This window comes from Montipora foliosa, chromosome 6 (genome assembly GCF_036669935.1).
Source record: "Montipora foliosa isolate CH-2021 chromosome 6, ASM3666993v2, whole genome shotgun sequence".
Lineage (NCBI taxonomy): Eukaryota > Metazoa > Cnidaria > Anthozoa > Scleractinia > Acroporidae > Montipora > Montipora foliosa.
In genome coordinates this window covers 9,860,126-9,877,625 of record NC_090874.1, presented here as the reverse complement: position 1 = coordinate 9,877,625, position 17,500 = coordinate 9,860,126, and the positions used below count along the sequence as shown (strand labels likewise).

Sequence of the window (17,500 nt, the reverse complement as noted above, 5' to 3'; positions counted from 1 at the left end):
TTCATTGTCTCCTGATATCAATAGCTTTTCTCTTGATAGACAATAACTATTATTTCGTTGGTTCAATTTTGTTGAATGCTTAGTAACAGATTGATCTTGAATACACAATAGAACTGACCAGTCTTTTTTGTGTTTAGGAGTCCTGCGGGTAATCAACAAATGAATGAAAATTAGAATCTCCTACTCTCGACGATTTGTTACGTCTGAGTTGCGGTCTAGGTTTAGACATTCTTACTGCAATATAATAATTATTGTTTTCCAAAAGCAAGAGATAAACACTTTCTCAATTCAGACAAGCTCGGTTCGTTCTTCTTTAAATAATGCACAATACACCTTCTAATTACATGTACCCTGTCTTTATAAAACAAGCTCGACGTCTTCTTGTATAAAGGAATTCTGGAAGGTTTTCTGCCCCGCAGCCCTTGCTCTATCGCAGGAGATTGATACGGATTCCTCATCAGTTTCCTTACATAATCAATGACCAAGTCTTTCGACAGTTCGTCATTATGGTCCGCCACACAAGTACTAGTGTCTGGAAGCATGAGTTGCTTGGTTGCCTCACTGTTTTTCATGTCTCTGATGTTGTTCAAGTTGGATTCATGTGGCTTTGGTGACTCATTAGCTTACAGAACTTCGTGATAGCTTTGATAAACATAATTGGTATACTTTGATAGCTTCGATTTCACTCTCCAAATGGAAGTCACCTTCCAAATGGAATTTATTAATCCCCCGTGAGCTTAGGGGATCCACAGAGACTGTCTTCTCACCATGTGTCTGTCGATTCAATTTCGACATGCATTGAAGTCTACGAGTTCGTGAGTGAAAGGCGGTGCACAATTAATGTTGAACCATTGTGTACTTGTTCAGAATCTTTTGATTCACCTTAGAATGACGCCATTTCTTTAATTCTTCAGTCTCTTGCATCTAAATGCAGCGGAAGGTGCTCAAACACTCCGCAAACAGCAATGGCGGCGCACAACCAAGCGAACAGGAAGTCACAGCTTTCTAAGCCGTGTTGTGATTTTCCATCCGGATTGGCTAATCAGATCGAACTTCCGGTTACGCAGGAGTGACACATTTGCATAAAGAACCTCACCAAAACTCGTGGATATATCCACGAGTAAAAAGTATTTGCATTTGAAAAGACTTCCCCGCATTAGCCTCCATTGCAAGCTAGTTCCAGTCCAATACTAAGAATACGAATATGGTCTATTGTTGAATGCAAACTTGGGTTGCCCTGTATTTTTGTTAGCCCTATAATATACACTACACTGTACTTAATAATCCTTATTTAAGCTTGAATTGAAGATGGCAATAAAACATGCTCATAAATATGTCTGGAAAACAATATGAAAAGTCTCTCTAAAAAGGGGACAACAATTTAATATGCATATGTATACTAGGCAAGTGGCTGTAACCCTGGTGAAAATCTTTGAAGGATCTTTGAAGATCCTTAAAGACTCCTTAAAGATCTTTTTGAGGATCTTTCTAAGGATCTTTTCTCAAATCCTCAAGGATCCTACCTAGGATCCTTAAAGATCCTTAAAGATCTTAGCCTTTCTTGCCAAGATCCTCAAAGATCCTTGCCAAGATCTTCAAGGATCCTTGAGGATCTTCGAAGATCCTGTCCAAGATCCTTGAAGATCTTCGAAGATCCTGTCCAAGATCCTGTGCAAGATCCTCAAGGATTTTTAAAGATCCTGACCAAGATCTTTGAAGATCATCAAAGATCCTTGAGGATGTTGAAGGAACCAACCAAAGATCCTTGGGGATCTTCAAAAACCATATCCAAGATCCTTAAGGATCTTCAAAGATCTGGTGCAAGATCCTTGAGGATCTTCAAAAACCCTTGCCAAGATCATTTGCAAGATCCTTGAGGATGTTTATGTTTAAATATCATTTAGGACTTTACAGGAACTTAGCCAAAATTATTAATTTTATTGTCCACCTTCTCACCCTGAATTGCACTTATTGGACTGCAGTTTGATGTACAAATTCTTTTATTTAACCTGGAAAAAGGAGCTTTCTTTCTGTAAAACAGAAACTTCAATACATAAAATGCTTCATTTGTCTGTAAACTATTTATGTTATGCTAAGTATGATTGAAGTAAAATAACAATGATGAATCATGGGAAATCAATATCCGACTTTATTTGCTAGCATTCTTTATTGAACTGAATGAAAAACAGCCACACACTACGATTCTCACTTGAGTAAGATGCAAGTGAAGTTTGGTAAGGCTTATCACCCTGGCTTGTTATCCAAAATTGGCACTAACTCCTGGGTCAAAGGGATGGGAAGAATACAATAAAAATGTAACAAACCTGAACAAATGATGCACTGACTATTATTTTTCACAGACTTGATGTGGATCAAGTTGTCTTTGACAACATTGTTGTTTTAACATTGAAACTCTGTGACAACTTTGCTCACATCTTATTCAACTGACAATCATAGTAGCTTTTGGAGTTATTTGGTCACATGCATGGTTATCCATTAATTAAAAGTCTAGCTGCATACAGTAAACCAATTTCTCAAAATTACCTATAATATGACTTGAATGTATATTAATAATCATAGAAACAATAGAGATAAAATATAGATACTCATACAGTTTTTATCAAGTACTCATTAATATCGAAGATATGGCTGGGAATATTTAAAATATTTTCACAAACAGCCATTTTTATTGAGAAAATGTTTCTTAAAAATAAGACAAAAACCTTAAATTGTAGCCTAGAAAAACAGCGAAAGATAAACATTACAAGTACAAGTACATGCACTACAACAATAACGTTTGATTTTACCTAACACATTTGTACATTTATTTCATTTTATCTATCTTTTTATTACTAATTTTTTTCTTCACTCAGTATTTGGTGCTATTGTCGGCTGAGGCTGCTTTTTGAGAACTTTTTCTGAATATTTTGCAGTTACGCATCCTGAAAGAAAAACAAAGCCATAAGGGCAAATTACTCATATTGATTATCATGAATTCCACATGTACTCGCAAGTCATGCCGTGGAAGTGGAAATAAATGTGCGTCACCTAACCTTTAATTTGAAAATTGCTATGAACCTCAGACACGTAGCATTTACAGAGAATCGAAAGGATCCTTTGCCAATCATATAATTTGTAACAACCACTCTTTTGATGTAAACCTTATTACTAGTAAGTAATCTCGTTAAAGGTTCACCTATTTTTTACAGGATTAGAGCAAGTAAGCCGAATTATAATCCTTGCCTGTACATGTCAAATTATTTTGGGACTTGAAGTTTGAAAAGTTCGAATTTCGGCTAACTCAATGTTGTACGCTATTAAAATCTTTTCGAAATAAAACGTTTTGTTCCAGTATTACCATATCATTTTAAATGTGAATGCTTCATTGCCATGCAAATTAAACACACAAAGAATCTTAACCCCGAGAGATTTGAATTGGTTGAGTTAGCCGATTTAGTCTATCGTCATTTTTAAGAACAATAAGTCATCAACTCAAATATTATCTGCTTATAATTAGCGCCTACCTTTGTACTTGGATTGCTGTATGCATTTCCTCGTTTTGAATCAGTATTTAAAGGGCAAAACATTCATGAATCATAAGATTTATGCTCGTTGATTCAAACTTAGAATAAAACCGCCGAACTGTAAGAGGAGCCATCGTTGGTGACTGCTGACCAAAAGGGAAATGGCTCACTAGTTTCCAGTCTTATCTCTCGCGTTTTATCCAAGATGGCGGAGGATTACAACCCTCCGATTCATCGGACTGTACTTTAAAGAAAAAGTGAGCAAAAATCATAGCAGAATCATCGAATTAACCCTTAAAGGAATGTGAAAAGATACTGATCGAGCCGATTCGTCACTAGAGTCTCTAGATGTGGCCCTGAATTCTGTATTTTAGCCCTGGTATTTTTTTTAAGGATTACGCGCTGACACGAATTCTTTGATATTTCGAGAGTATATTGTTTCATATTGCTTCTGGCCCGGCCTGCAGCTATTACGAGTTCATCAAACAAGGTAATCTGTTACTGATATTTCCGACAATCAATGAATTACATCAGAATAAACGTTTTCGTTTTAATTGATTCGTGTACAGCGTGATTATTTTTATGTTCAAAGTTTGGTTCCTTAACGATGCTTGAGGGTACATGTACGTAATACCTCATAGGATCTTTAGGGATTTTATACACTTCACTCCTAAAAAGGTCCTTATAAGATCCTTATCCTTGAAGGATCAAGATCACTCTAAAGATCCTTTTTAGATCCTTGAAAGATCCTCATAGGATCTTTCAAGGATCCTAACAGAGACTTTCAAGATCACTTTAAGGTTCCTTTTAAGATCCGTGAAGGATCCTCATAGGATCTTTCAAGGATCCTAATAAAGTTCCTTTCAAGATTACTATAAGGATCCTTTTAAGATCCTTGAAGGATCCTCATAGGATCTTTCAAGGATCGTAACAAAGATCCTTTCAAGATCACTTTAAGGATCCCTTTAAGATCCTTGAAGGATCCTCATAGGATCTTTAAGGATCCTGATAAAGATCTTTTCAAGATACCTCTGAAGATTCTTTTAGGATCCTTAAAGGATCCTCATACAATCCTTGAGGATCTTTCGAGGATCCTTTTCAGGTTTCTTTCAAGATCACTATAAGGATCCTTCAAAGATCCTCAAAAGATCCTAGTATGATCTTTAAGGATCCTGTCAAAGATTTTATTAAGATCCTTTCAAGGATCCTTTTAAGATCCTTGTAAGATCCTCAGTCACTCTTTGAGGATCTTCAAGGATCCTTTTGAGGATCTTTCCAAGATTTTGTGTGAGGATCTTGGTAAGATCTTTGCAAGATCCTGATAATTTCCTCAAGGATCTTGATGAAGTATCCCAAGAGTCCTCAATGTTAGAAAACCTTTGAAGATCCTTTAAAGATCCTTCAAGGATCCTCTGAAGATCTTCATCTTTAAAGATCTTTGTCAGGTCTTTGAAGATCTTTGAAGATCTTTAAAGATCCTTTAAGGATTTTCACCAGGGAAGGCCTGTACAATGTATTTAGCCTTGACTCCCACTTTTCAGTCCCATGCTTATTTTTTGGGTCATTATTTTCTGGTCAATGTATTGGATTTGTGTTTCCCATTAATTAATTATTTTAAAATTGAGTTAACATTTATTTCACTTTTTACCACAATTGCTTTTAATCTCACCATCTGATTGGCTAATTTGCCGTTGTTGATAAGAGTCTAGACGGCGCTCCTTGCGTCATGCTCGCATCAAATTGTCACGCAATGTACTATGTAATAGCAAATCAGGAACGCTTATTTTGGGAAATAAACCAATCATATTACGAGAAAGTTACATGTATATAGACAATGCTTGCTCTTTCCTTGTGTTATGATTTGGTCACACTCTGAAATAAACACTTTCTTTGGCGTTGAATATTGTGGTAAAAAACAAATCAAAAGTGGTTCAGCATTGTCTGTACTCTTAATGACCACGATATTCGTCATCACAGTGGTCAAAATTTTGTTGTAGACTCACTCGGCTACGCCTCGTGAGTGAGTCCACAACATTTTGACCACTGTGATGACGAATATCGTTGTCGTTAAGAGTACAGACAACGCTGAACCACTTTTGATTTGTTAAATATGTGCAACTTCTTTGCAGGTCAATAATAAATTTATTATTGATGATCACAATAAGAATCAATGATAATAGTAACAGGGCATGACTAAAAGGCTGTCCAATAGCCTGGGCCTAGGGGAACGACGTTTCGGGCTAGCGCTTTCTTATTGTGCATTGCTCAACTGGCAAGCATCAGTTGAAGACGAATGTTGGTTGCCTTTTTTCTGATGCAAACCTGTGTAGCAAACAGTTTGAGAAAGAATTCAAAGGGAAATAAAACAAATCTACTATTTTTTAAACGGCCCAAAATCATCCTTTTAAATTGTAATTTTAGCCAGCTGTAGCCAATATGGTAACGACCAGGTCTGGTCATTCTCACTTTGACTGAGCAACTCTCCTCAAACTTCTAGTTTTTGCTGGGCCAAATCTTTAAGAAGATCAATGCAGAAGATTTATATGACGAACACAAGCACGAAAATGGCTTTAAATAGCATGCTCTCAAAAGTCCACAGTTTGAGCTTTAATGTTTGTTCAAAACTTTTTTTTTTCATTTTTAACCGACTTTTCGCATAGAACTGAGGCTCCAGGCTCACGCCACCGAGGTACACTGTATGTCTTTTCAGTCCTTGGTTGTTGCTTTTGTCTAGCTTGTTGCTTTTGTCTCGCACCGCACCAGTTCCAAAGCTCACCTATTAGCGATGAGTTTAACTCTGCCTAACGCCAGATGGTTTTACTCGCCAATTGGGGCATCCTAGGACACCAGAGGAGCGAATGGGTTAATCAGTCAAAAACTGTGTTCCCTCCATTAAATAATGTGATGCTACACTAGGTAGGTAGTGTAAAATCTTCAAATTTACTTTGAGGCTAGTATTAATCCTTGACTTGTACAAATTACCAACAGGTGCTGACTGGAGGCTGCTTGTGATTTCCAAGAGAACACTGCTCGGCAATTTACCAGGCGATCATGAAGTTTATAGGATTGATAGAGTTGCTGTGTTGACACTATCAGCTAATGAATCACCTGAATTTGAGCTCGATGTAAGCTACACTTAATAGTTTATATTTTGTAGAGGTCGTCCTGGTAGTTTGTGTGAAGTTTGTGAAAAAAAAGGGTCATGAGACTTTCTCATGGGAAGACTAGCTGACTAGGCATACATGTAGCTAAATATTTAAGAAAGAAGAGGTGAAAGCTGTGATGAGAGGACGCCATCATAAGGGAACATTGCTTGTTGCTGTCCCTCCCGTCCCATTTGAAACGTTTTTAGTCAAAATGCTGTTGAGCAGTGGGTAGGTGTGACAGACAAGCATCCAGTCTTCAGCGGTTTCATTAGAAGCCAGTAACTGGCGAATTGCGCCTGCTACTCCTTAAGTTATTGCCCCCTACTTTTTCGATAGATACCAGTAAATCCTTTTGAGACAGATAAATCTCTTGTCGCAGGGACTTATTTTTGTTAAATCCCTCAACCTGTTGCAGCGAAGGAGGTCACATGACAAAGCCTATCTCGGGTGTTTGTAGGATGTGTTACTGCTGTACATTCTTAAGTAATAACTTACATGTATTAACCAGTATTAAAGTAAAAAGTGAATGAAAATTAATGATTCATTCTGTGAAATTTTAAGATTTTCCACAAAAATGTTGTTACCGGTACATTGTATAAATTTTTTGAACAGTTTTAAGCTACATTTTTTTTAAAGCGATGTCAATCAAATTTTGTTTTTTCAAAAGGGTTTTTCCGGTTCTTCTGAGGAGAAAATCACGAAATAAGGTTCATAAAAAATACCGTGAATGCAGATTTTGAGCCATGTTTGTGGAATAAAAAAATAATTATAATTATTAATGGATTACTGTACAGTAAGTCTGTTATCCTAGTTTATCTCTTTTGTTATTAATATGCATACTATTAGGAAGGGTTACCACAGAATTAAATTAACAAATTCTGAAGATTTTTTTTCCCTTTTGTGCACATTATTTTTAGCTTTGTGAAAATCACCAAAAAGGAAGTGGATTAGGGGGCATAGACAATCAGCAGAGGGGACTAGGACAGACGTGGAGCAAAATAAAGACTGCTGCCTCAACATTGAAAGAAAAGGTACTTGTATGCAAAGTAGGCACAGATGAAAATGAGCAGCTCAACTTACATGTATGTTCATTAAAATTGTGATTTGTTTTTACTAGAAATGGGTTAGACAGTTATCAGCGTTTCTCCCATTATAGACTGAGGTGTTTGTGCTAATAGGAGGCTTATGATTTCTTGTCTATAGAAGCTTTTCCTTATTCAGACGTAATGAAAAAGATACATGTATAGTACATCTATTGAAATAATAAAAATTTTAATATTAAATATAATTATCATTATGTTGGTGGGGTTGTCGCAACAATGTGTAGTACTTTAGACGGAGTTTACATTGCATATTGTGGGTGCTTACATGCAAGTTGCAGTTTCAGGTGCAAGGTAGTGGACAGGTTAGTGTCAGGGAGGCGGTAGCTCAGATAGCAATGGTTAGTGTCACAGCCTTTGATGTGTAGTTACTGCAGAAATAATCATTGTTTAGCAGGTATCGTACACAAAATTTATTATAAAGCTGTCTATAGATCACCCAGCCTTTGATGCAGTATCTGCAGGTGGTGCTAAGAGACCGTGTCATTTCTGAGTTCCTTTTAATTGGCTTAAGTTGGTGATTATTGTTTATTAATAATAATAGTAATAATATTATTATATGGCTCTGTCTCACAAGGACTGGGAACTACCAAGTTCACGAATTTGATTGGCTGAAATCCATATTGACCGCGGTCTAGATTTTCCCATCTAGACCAGCATCTAGACGGGTAATGTTTTGCAGTGAAAAGATGCAAACTAAAATGCAAAAATATAGAGTATTTTCTTCTACCAATATGTATTTATGGAAGTACCAAACAGCATGATGACAAAAGAGAGGATGACGAGCAAACTTTGACAGAATTAAGTTCAGCTCATCGCCACTCATTGCCGTTTGCAAGCAAAATGTCAGTTAGTACAAACCAGTTACATCAAATGTGTTCTTGTTTGCCATATAATAAACATCTTATTAACCGAGCTTAGTCAGTCTGTATGGGAGAATCTCGACCTCGGTCGTGATTCTCCCATACAGACCTCCTGCTCGGTTAATAAGAGCTAAATAATAATAATAATAATAATAATAATAATAATAATTTATTGACCATGAACTCCACAATACAAAAATAAGTGATCGCATTAAGTGTAGCTTACTGTAATTAAGATATCATAATAACATATAATAATAATAATAATAATAACATATCATAATAATAATACATGTAATAATAATAATTTATTGGCCATAAACTCCACAAGACAAAAATAAGTGATCGCATTTATTGTAGCTTACTGTAATTAAGATATAATAACAATAACAAATAATAATAATAATAATAATATAATAACATAATTATCATAATAATAATAATAATCAGCTATTGTTAGCTCAATGTTACAAATAATCTGTCAATTCACAGTCTTGTGTGTTAATTAATACATGTCAGAAAGTGGAGTGACATACACATGTACAGTGTACTGTGTAATTACCGTCTGTAATCATAACTGCAGTTGATGGTCCCACCCATAATAAAGCATACAATGTATGGCTGCATAGCCAGAAGTATTGACAATTATAGATCCTTGCTCTTGGTTGGTATGTAGAATTAACTTTGATATTCTTAATTTAAATAAAATGCAGTGAGATTGCACATGTACATTTGAAATGAAGGACATTAAATTTTTTCTTGCTCTCACCATTGGCCTATTGTTCGAATGAGGACTTTTGCGGACAGAATCATGGTATCAATGAGTAATAAAATACAAAAATATATATTTTTTTTATACCAAGCTCGTTACTGTTCTGACATTATTTATTAAATTAATAACAACCTTCATATCCACTAAAAAACCATGGCCCCTCTTACTAATAAAATATTATAATTATATAATTATAACATACTTTAGGTGATTATTGAAAATTCTTTGGGCTGATTGGTGTCACATGAGGTGACTATTATGTGATAATCCCGCAAGCCATTTTGTCACGCCCTGAGATAGAAAAAAATTAATTGATTATTGTTTAAAGAAAATGCTTTTTTTTTTTTTTTTTCAAATAATCACCCAATGTAGTACTATAACAATAATCACCTCGGGCTCAGTGAATATCGATGAATAAAAACCTTGACTTTGTCTTGGTTTTAGTCCCCAATATTCACCTGTCCATCGGGGAATAATAAATTTGTTAAATATTGTCGTAACTTAGGACTTACTCAAACCAGTTTCAACAGTTGAAAGAAACGTTCTTATCAGAAGGTTTCACACTACAACACTTTATCAGTTAACAGCAATGTTATGGTATCATATCAAACACTAAATTATTGCTGGAAAAGATATGTCATTTTTGTGATGTAAAAAGTTACTGCGACATTAACAGGAACGTCCTGCAAAAACACCCCATATTTTGGCTTTAGCTGCACATAATTATCTCAAAAATGAACTGGGTGACCCCCATGTTATATTTCTGAAATGTAATAAGCATGCCAGAATGAAACTTTCTGCAAAGTTTAAAAAAATTCTGAGAAGCGGATTCAGAGCAACCTTAAATAATTGAAAATTTAAGGTAGCTGTGAATCCACTCCGGAATTTTTTTAAACTTTGCAAAAAGTTTCATCTTGGCCTGCTGATCACTCTAATGTGCATTAAAAAATTGGGGTCACCAAGTTTGTTTTTCAGATCCATGTATGAGCAACTAAAGCCAATAACTGATGTTTCACATGGTACCATAACCATAATTGCTCTTATGTGATAAAGTGTTGTAGTGGTCAATCCTTCTGATAACAAGGTCTCGTGAAAGTGTTGAATCTGGTTTGAGCCAACGTAAGAGGATTGTTAAAAGTGATGTGGACAATGTGCAATTGCCAGTGACTTTCTACTTCTTACCTACAGTATTTACTACTTTGGAAACTTTAAGGTACAATTATTTTCCTGCCAGTAAAATGAGAAAACACAAGGGGGGCCTAGTACTTTTTGCTTTAAATGTAGCATTCTCTTTGTTATTAAAATCTTTTTAATAACCCTGGTGTTACATTTTACAGAATGTCAAGGACAAGGACTTAAAGGACAAAGAAAAATTAGAGAGAAGATTTGTCGAAGTATGTAACACTAACAATAATTATTTATAGGGGTGGTCAGTAAAACGTTGTATTTTCCACTGGCTGAGGAATGAAAGAAGTGGTAAATGTTTTCTCACACACCTTGGGGGCGGCGTGAGGGACCTTACATGTATTAAAGTCACTTGTTCAGTGCTTTTGTCAGTCGCATTTTTGCTGTCAGGCATTGTTGACTAACTTTCTGAGCCCCAGTTTCAACTCAACCCTTGATTGATTAAAGATCTTCACAGTATCAGTCGGATATTCTCTATTGTGGTTGTATTCTGTTTGTATTGTACAGGCCTTCTGATAGGGTGCGATTAAAAAATGCAAATTATGCGATTTTTGTGCGTTTAAACTAACTTTCTGAGCCCCAGTTTCAACTCAACCCTTGATTGATTAAAGATCTTCACAGTATCAGTCGGATATTCTCTATTGTGGTTGTATTCTGTTTGTATTGTACAGGCCTTCTGATAGGGTGCGATTAAAAAATGCAAATTATGCGATTTTTTGTGCGATTAAAAAGGCCAATTATGCGATAAATAATGTAAATTATGCGATTTTTTTCCTCAGCAATTTTAAGCTTGTTTTATAAGGTTTCAGGATAAGAAAAACACTTTTTTGCTGCCCTAAAGACATTTTTGAACACAAAGGAACAGTAATTACGTATCTCGATCGGCATTAGTTGGGATAAATAAAAAAAATGAGGTCTTCTGCACTACCGGTGCACCACGTTAAAAGTTGAAAGGACACAGCTAAAGTGCCAAATGAATGATCAAGGTGCTTGTCAACCACGAACTTCCGAAGGTGGTCAATCACAATAGGGCCATACCCCCATTTATACGAGAGAAAATAAGCCGCGGGTTTCTCTGGCCACGGCTTACAGAAGACTCGAATGTTCACCCTGTACCGTATAAATGGTACAAAATCTACGTTCACGTCTTTTTCAAGCCGCGGCTTATATTGACCAGGGAATATCTATTCGTATAAATAGTTCCTTTTGCGTATTTTGTACACCGTGGCTAGAGTAAACCGCGGCTTATTTTCTCTCGTATAAAAGGCCCTAATATTGCACGACCAGAAAAACATCAGTCCATCGTCCACGTGGAGCGTTTCTTGCTTGATCGTGAGCTGTGAGATTGGGCGGAAGGTGGGAACTTCCTTCTTCGTCGAAGAAAAAGCGAGCGTTTTCACAACAAACTTATGCATGAATAAGTTTTTATCAGTTTTCAACGAAAGAAACTACATTTTGCCGAAAAACTTACAACTTGGCTTATTTTTCACAAATCTCTTCTCTAAGAGAAGGCAACTGTGTCATTTCAGTGGTGTGTATATAAGGGCATGTTTGTGTTGCACCAATAGAAGGAGACTCGAACCAGGTCCCCGACATGAAAAATAAAGCCTTGAACCTCGAATGTTTACGAAATCGAAGGTGAAAAGGTTTTTTAGCCTTTTTCCAAGATAAATCATCTTAAAAATGGCGTATTTATGCAGGAATTTCTAATAAACGTGTTGATTTATGTTTCATTTTATGAATTTTGTGCGTCCTTTTGTAAATTATGCGATTTTTCGTGAATTGTGCGATCGGATGCGATTTGAGGTCGATTGTGCGAAATCGCACCATCGCATAATATCAGAAGGCCTGATTGTATGACATAATTTTAATTAAGGTTGTTTGTGGTTGTGAAATACAATAGTCAGTTGGTGGCAGACAACAATACTACTACAGTAAAATAACAATAACAATAATATATTATATACTGTAATTATAATAATAGGGCTGTGTAAAATAATGAGAGAGAGAAACAAGTGCAAAGATCTAGCAAAGGAAATTAGGGAATTGCAGAAGACAAGTTACGTAACTGTACAATGTACTATTAACATTATTATTAAAATAATAATTTATAAATTATTACAACATAATTACAGTGTACTATAAAGTCTCAAGGTTATCCAGCCAAGCAGAAGTGCTCTACTACTTGGTTGGAAAATCAAAATGAAATCAGATGAAATACTGTAAACCTGATCAAATCAAAGGTTGGTTTTCAGGAAAAGGTAAAATCAAAGTACTGTAAACACCCGCAGATAAGCCACACTTTTTTCCCTAAAATCAGGGGTGCGGCTTACACATGTATCTGTGGGAACACTTGAAAAGGCTGCTTCCCGTGTCCAGTTTTCCATTTTCACGTCTCCTAAGCTACAAAGTTAACGTTTTGCTCATGGTCTTGTTGCATTGCAAAAATTTATGGAAAACTGTGTTGAATGAAGAAATTCCTGTCAGAAAAAATTGGTAGAAATGATATTCATTCTATAATTTAATTAAAAGTGCTAAAATTGTGGGTAAGACTTTGAAGTATTTTCCGTTTTGATGTTAACAGTGAGTTTACATACATGTACGTTCCATGGACAGTGGATGAGGAAGACTAGTTTGGATTTCTTTTACTTTCTTTCAAAAAACGTTTTCTCCAAAATTTGAGCTGCTGAATTCAGGGTGCAGCTTATCTGTATCCATCATAAACTTCTCGGAGCAGAGCAGAGAAGAGAAGAGAACCAACCAACTGAACCCATGAACTGTAGTGAATCTGGGAATTAAACCCAGGCTGCATCAAGAGATGGAAAGCGCTTGCTGTCGCTTCACCGCCCTTCTCCTGAAAACGATGCAACCTACAGTCTGCAGTAAAGGCTATAATAAAGTTTCAATCAAGTTAGAGGTTCGAAAAAGATGCAGGTCAACCACCATTCTTTTTCATGTCCTCAATTTAGGAACTGCTGAAGATGTTCAATGATTCAGACTCGTTCTATTATTCGCCAACTGGAGACTTGACAAACTCCCTACAAAGACAATGCAGTGGGAAATACAATCATGATGAACAACTCTGGATGAGGGTAAGGATTAATTATTTGGAAGAATTGTTACTGCATACATGTACTTGTTTAGAAACTATACAGTACATGTTACAGTAGCTTCATTGAAGGTATACCTCAGAATGGGTTGGAAAAAGGTTAAAATTGCATAATGAATTTAAGGCAAGTTTTAAAGATATACATGTAGATCAAAAGATATTATAATAATTATAATATCTTTTGATATTGTAGATTATGAGAGGTGTAGTGGTTAGCGCGCTGGTCTCCCGATTCCAAGGGTCGCTGGTTCAAGGCCTACATGTAGCTCTGCAATTTTTGATACTCCACACTGTCTCTCTTCACCCAGGTGTATAAATGGGTACCACTGATATACTGCTGGGAGTAACCCTGCAATGGAGTCGCATCCCATCCAGTGGGGGAGAAATAATTCTCCCAGTTGCTTCATGCTACAATGAAACTGGGATTACCTCCTACCATATAGGCCCCATTTGTAGTTGGCTGGTGCGTGACTTTTATCTTACCTTATAAATTGAAGAATTTGAGTCCCAAGAGGGATTTGAATACACAACCATCCATGTACATTGTACGTAACACTTTTTCTTATTGTTGGCTTAAATTGCTGTACAATGTAGCTGACAAATTATTGGTATAGTTACTGTAATCATTTCATTGTTAGTGCGACAAGAGGTTCTTCTGGAATGCATTCATGGTACAAGAGCTGTTAAATGTTGAGGTAAGGGTGGGGATAGTATGGTGTACAATTATAGGGAAGGACTATTTAGAACTCTTCCCCCAATGTGGCATTCCCGTAACATTTTTAAGGCCAGAAGACACTAAAAGTGTTTGGCAATGCAGTCACGTACAGTGTAGTTACCCCCAAAATGCAGTGTATAAAGCCAAAGTAAACTGAATGACTTGTATCTGAAAGTACATTAAGCAAAGTGATGGCAAGAATTTTAGGTATAGGAAAGAGTGAGAATTGTACATGTACAATGTATCCATGGGCTTTCATTACGGCTCCCTCAGTCCAGTTTAAAAAGGTAGGGCTCCACCATGATTATTTTATCAGTTAATTTTGCATCCAGTTGGTACATGTACATGTATTATGGGGTCTACAGGGTGCACTTTTGATTGGATTCAATACTATCCTGAGTTGATGACTTAAAATGTGGAGTAGTTCAGGGATATGATAGGGAAATACAGTATCCCATCATTCTGCTTTTTCAACAACTACATGTAGTCAGAGTGTACATGTACATGTATGCTGAAGCCCAAGCCTTTCTCATAAACACACTCAATCTTGTACTACATCTATCTATGCTGCACACAAATGGCCCTCTGCCGTCTACAGTGTTGCCTTAATTTTTATTTTGTTTATTATTGTGAGAGGATAGGGTGGCAATTCAGCTGTTGTTGAGTGAATTTGGAGGGAAAACACTGTCATCTCAGTATAAATATTAATTATTGTTTTTTTGGAAGGTAATTTTATTTATTTATTTATTATTTATATGTATTTATTTATCCATAATCAGAGGGTTTTGTTTGAGGTTGGACGCCAGACGTTTCATCCAGCTGTTTACCATTTCAGGTCTGGTACTTTGAGGCTATAAATTTGAGATTTGTTATCTCAGGAAGCCATGGGGTGAAGAAACACTTGTAGACAATTGCACAATACATGTACATGTACCTTCAAACTAACAAGAAATTACATCACCGTACATGTACTTTGCCTTCTAAATGGAGTAATCAATCTGATGGCCTTTTTTTCATGCAATAAGTTTAATTTTCACCAATCTCAAGAATGAACATTGTAAATAGCATTTTCTGAGAGTTTCAGACCTTGTCAGGTACTTTGAAAAGCAATCAAAAACCCTACATAATTATTTGGGCAATTACTTACATATAGTATAATTATGTAATACATAAATCTGAGTGACCTTACAATGTACATCTCTGACCCTAAATATTCAGATGCTCTTCCACTGAATTATACTAATTAGAGACTACAATGTAGTGGCCTTAGGCAACATACAGTAATATGTAGTATATGTATTTTTTTTGTTTCTGATTATAGCTCTAGTACCAGGAATTTTATTGCTTTATTTCAAACTTGCAACATTGATGAATGACATTTTCATTTTGCAGGACTCTGTTGCCGTTAAATGGGTAATTCCAATAATTCAAGGTTATTGCAAAATAGCACACTGTATAAACACGTTTGAAGAAGAAGATCTGGATGAAGGGGAGGACAGGAGAGTTGCACCATTTCCACCTGAAGAGTTTGATTTGGTTCTTATATCCAGAAGGAGTGTATTTCGAGCTGGTAAGAACATTCAAACCCAGTCATTTCATTGTCGACAACAGGTTTTCTAATGGCAAAGTTTATTTTTACTCTCATTGGTGAGTGGGATACCAGCCTGAGCAAAAATTTGGGAAACCTGCATCCCTGGTAGGAATTGCCCATTATGTGTAGCCTGTACATGTAGCCCAAATCTTGGAAGCTGCAAAGAGGAATTCGAATGTTATTTCAGTATGGACTGGATACTGGTCATGCATGAGATAGCTTGACTTTAAAAACAGTTGTTGCTGTAGTTCTTCACCCTGCTCTTGAAATTTTTTCCCTTTGCCAATAAAATATCTGGAGAAATCTCAAATTTGCAACTTGTTTTCACCTTCGCTCTTTCGAAACAAAAGGGTTACCTGAGTTGCCACTTTGCTCCTGTATTGCTAAAATAAATAAAGAAATGAATGACAAATTTAAATTATTTTGTTTCACACATTGAATTTTCTTTCAATCTGGAGAAAGCGGAGTTGCAGCGTAATAATATTTATTACTGTAACAGTGTATATATACGGGAGTGTTTTAATGGAAAATACACCACTCATAAAATTCATACAAAACTACATCCGAGAGCCGAGTGGAGTATTTTTCCTATCTTCACTAGTGAGGATATTGTTGATGTCATTTCCCTCCTTTGGATTGTTGTGTGTGCAAACAGTCAGTGAAAGCCATCATCCCTGCAAGATATCTTGTACATGTATCTTGGCAAAAATAATAAAATATTATTATCTTTTACTTGAATAAAATACATTTACTGTGTATTTACAATATACATATATTTACTCGCATAATTATCAAAGTTTGTATGAATTTTTCAATTTTAGGAACACGGTACAGAAGGCGTGGTGTTGATGACATTGGAGATGTTGCAAATTATGTTGAAACAGAGCAGGTTTGATTAGTTTACCCTTTTACCCTGTTTCTGTAGTTTATTGTACATAATCTTTGTAAGCTCTTCTTATTGACAATTGTCAAGCCCTGGTCAAAGGGTTCTTGATTAAATTTTTGATCGCAGAACTTTGACATTCAGTGATTAGGGACCATAAGCAAGGACGATGACGACGGGTACGAGAACGTTACTCCAAGTCACTCGGCTTGGAAAGTGTAAGTACACATTCCAAGTATAAAATTGGTGAGGACGGTGTGGATATTTCGAGAGAAAATTGAAAATTCCTCGTCAGGTGCTGTTGTCCTTTACATTATACCTCAAATTTGATCATTTCACGTTGTTGTCAAAATGAGAATGGCAAAGAAATGTATCAAAGTGTAAAACGCACATTCATTTATTCATTCATTCATTCATTCATTCCTAATTAAACTTATTGTCATGTGGCGTTCTCATAGCCATCGGGGTCATCCTTGCTTAAGGTCCCTATTATTGAAACTTGTGAATCCAATTGACCACCAACAACTACATGCATCATTGATTTTGTGATCGTTAACTATCGCCAACTATCACTCACTTTGAACTGGCCCATGATAAGCTGTACCTAGTCAA

General features: G+C 36.1%; 1 protein-coding gene across 1 annotated transcript in view; it reads left to right on the top strand.

The window, feature by feature from the left end:
- The window catches only part of LOC138006619 (phosphatidylinositide phosphatase SAC2-like), a 41,818-nt gene that overhangs the window by 2,525 nt on the left and 21,793 nt on the right, over window positions 1–17,500 (top strand). Inside the window, exons 3-9 of the mRNA XM_068853058.1 lie at window positions 6,513–6,649; window positions 7,588–7,701; window positions 10,743–10,799; window positions 13,560–13,682; window positions 14,338–14,394; window positions 15,807–15,984; window positions 16,827–16,894. Coding sequence (XP_068709159.1) covers window positions 6,513–6,649; window positions 7,588–7,701; window positions 10,743–10,799; window positions 13,560–13,682; window positions 14,338–14,394; window positions 15,807–15,984; window positions 16,827–16,894 — 734 coding nt within the window. The remainder of the gene's footprint in view (window positions 1–6,512; window positions 6,650–7,587; window positions 7,702–10,742; window positions 10,800–13,559; window positions 13,683–14,337; window positions 14,395–15,806; window positions 15,985–16,826; window positions 16,895–17,500) is intronic.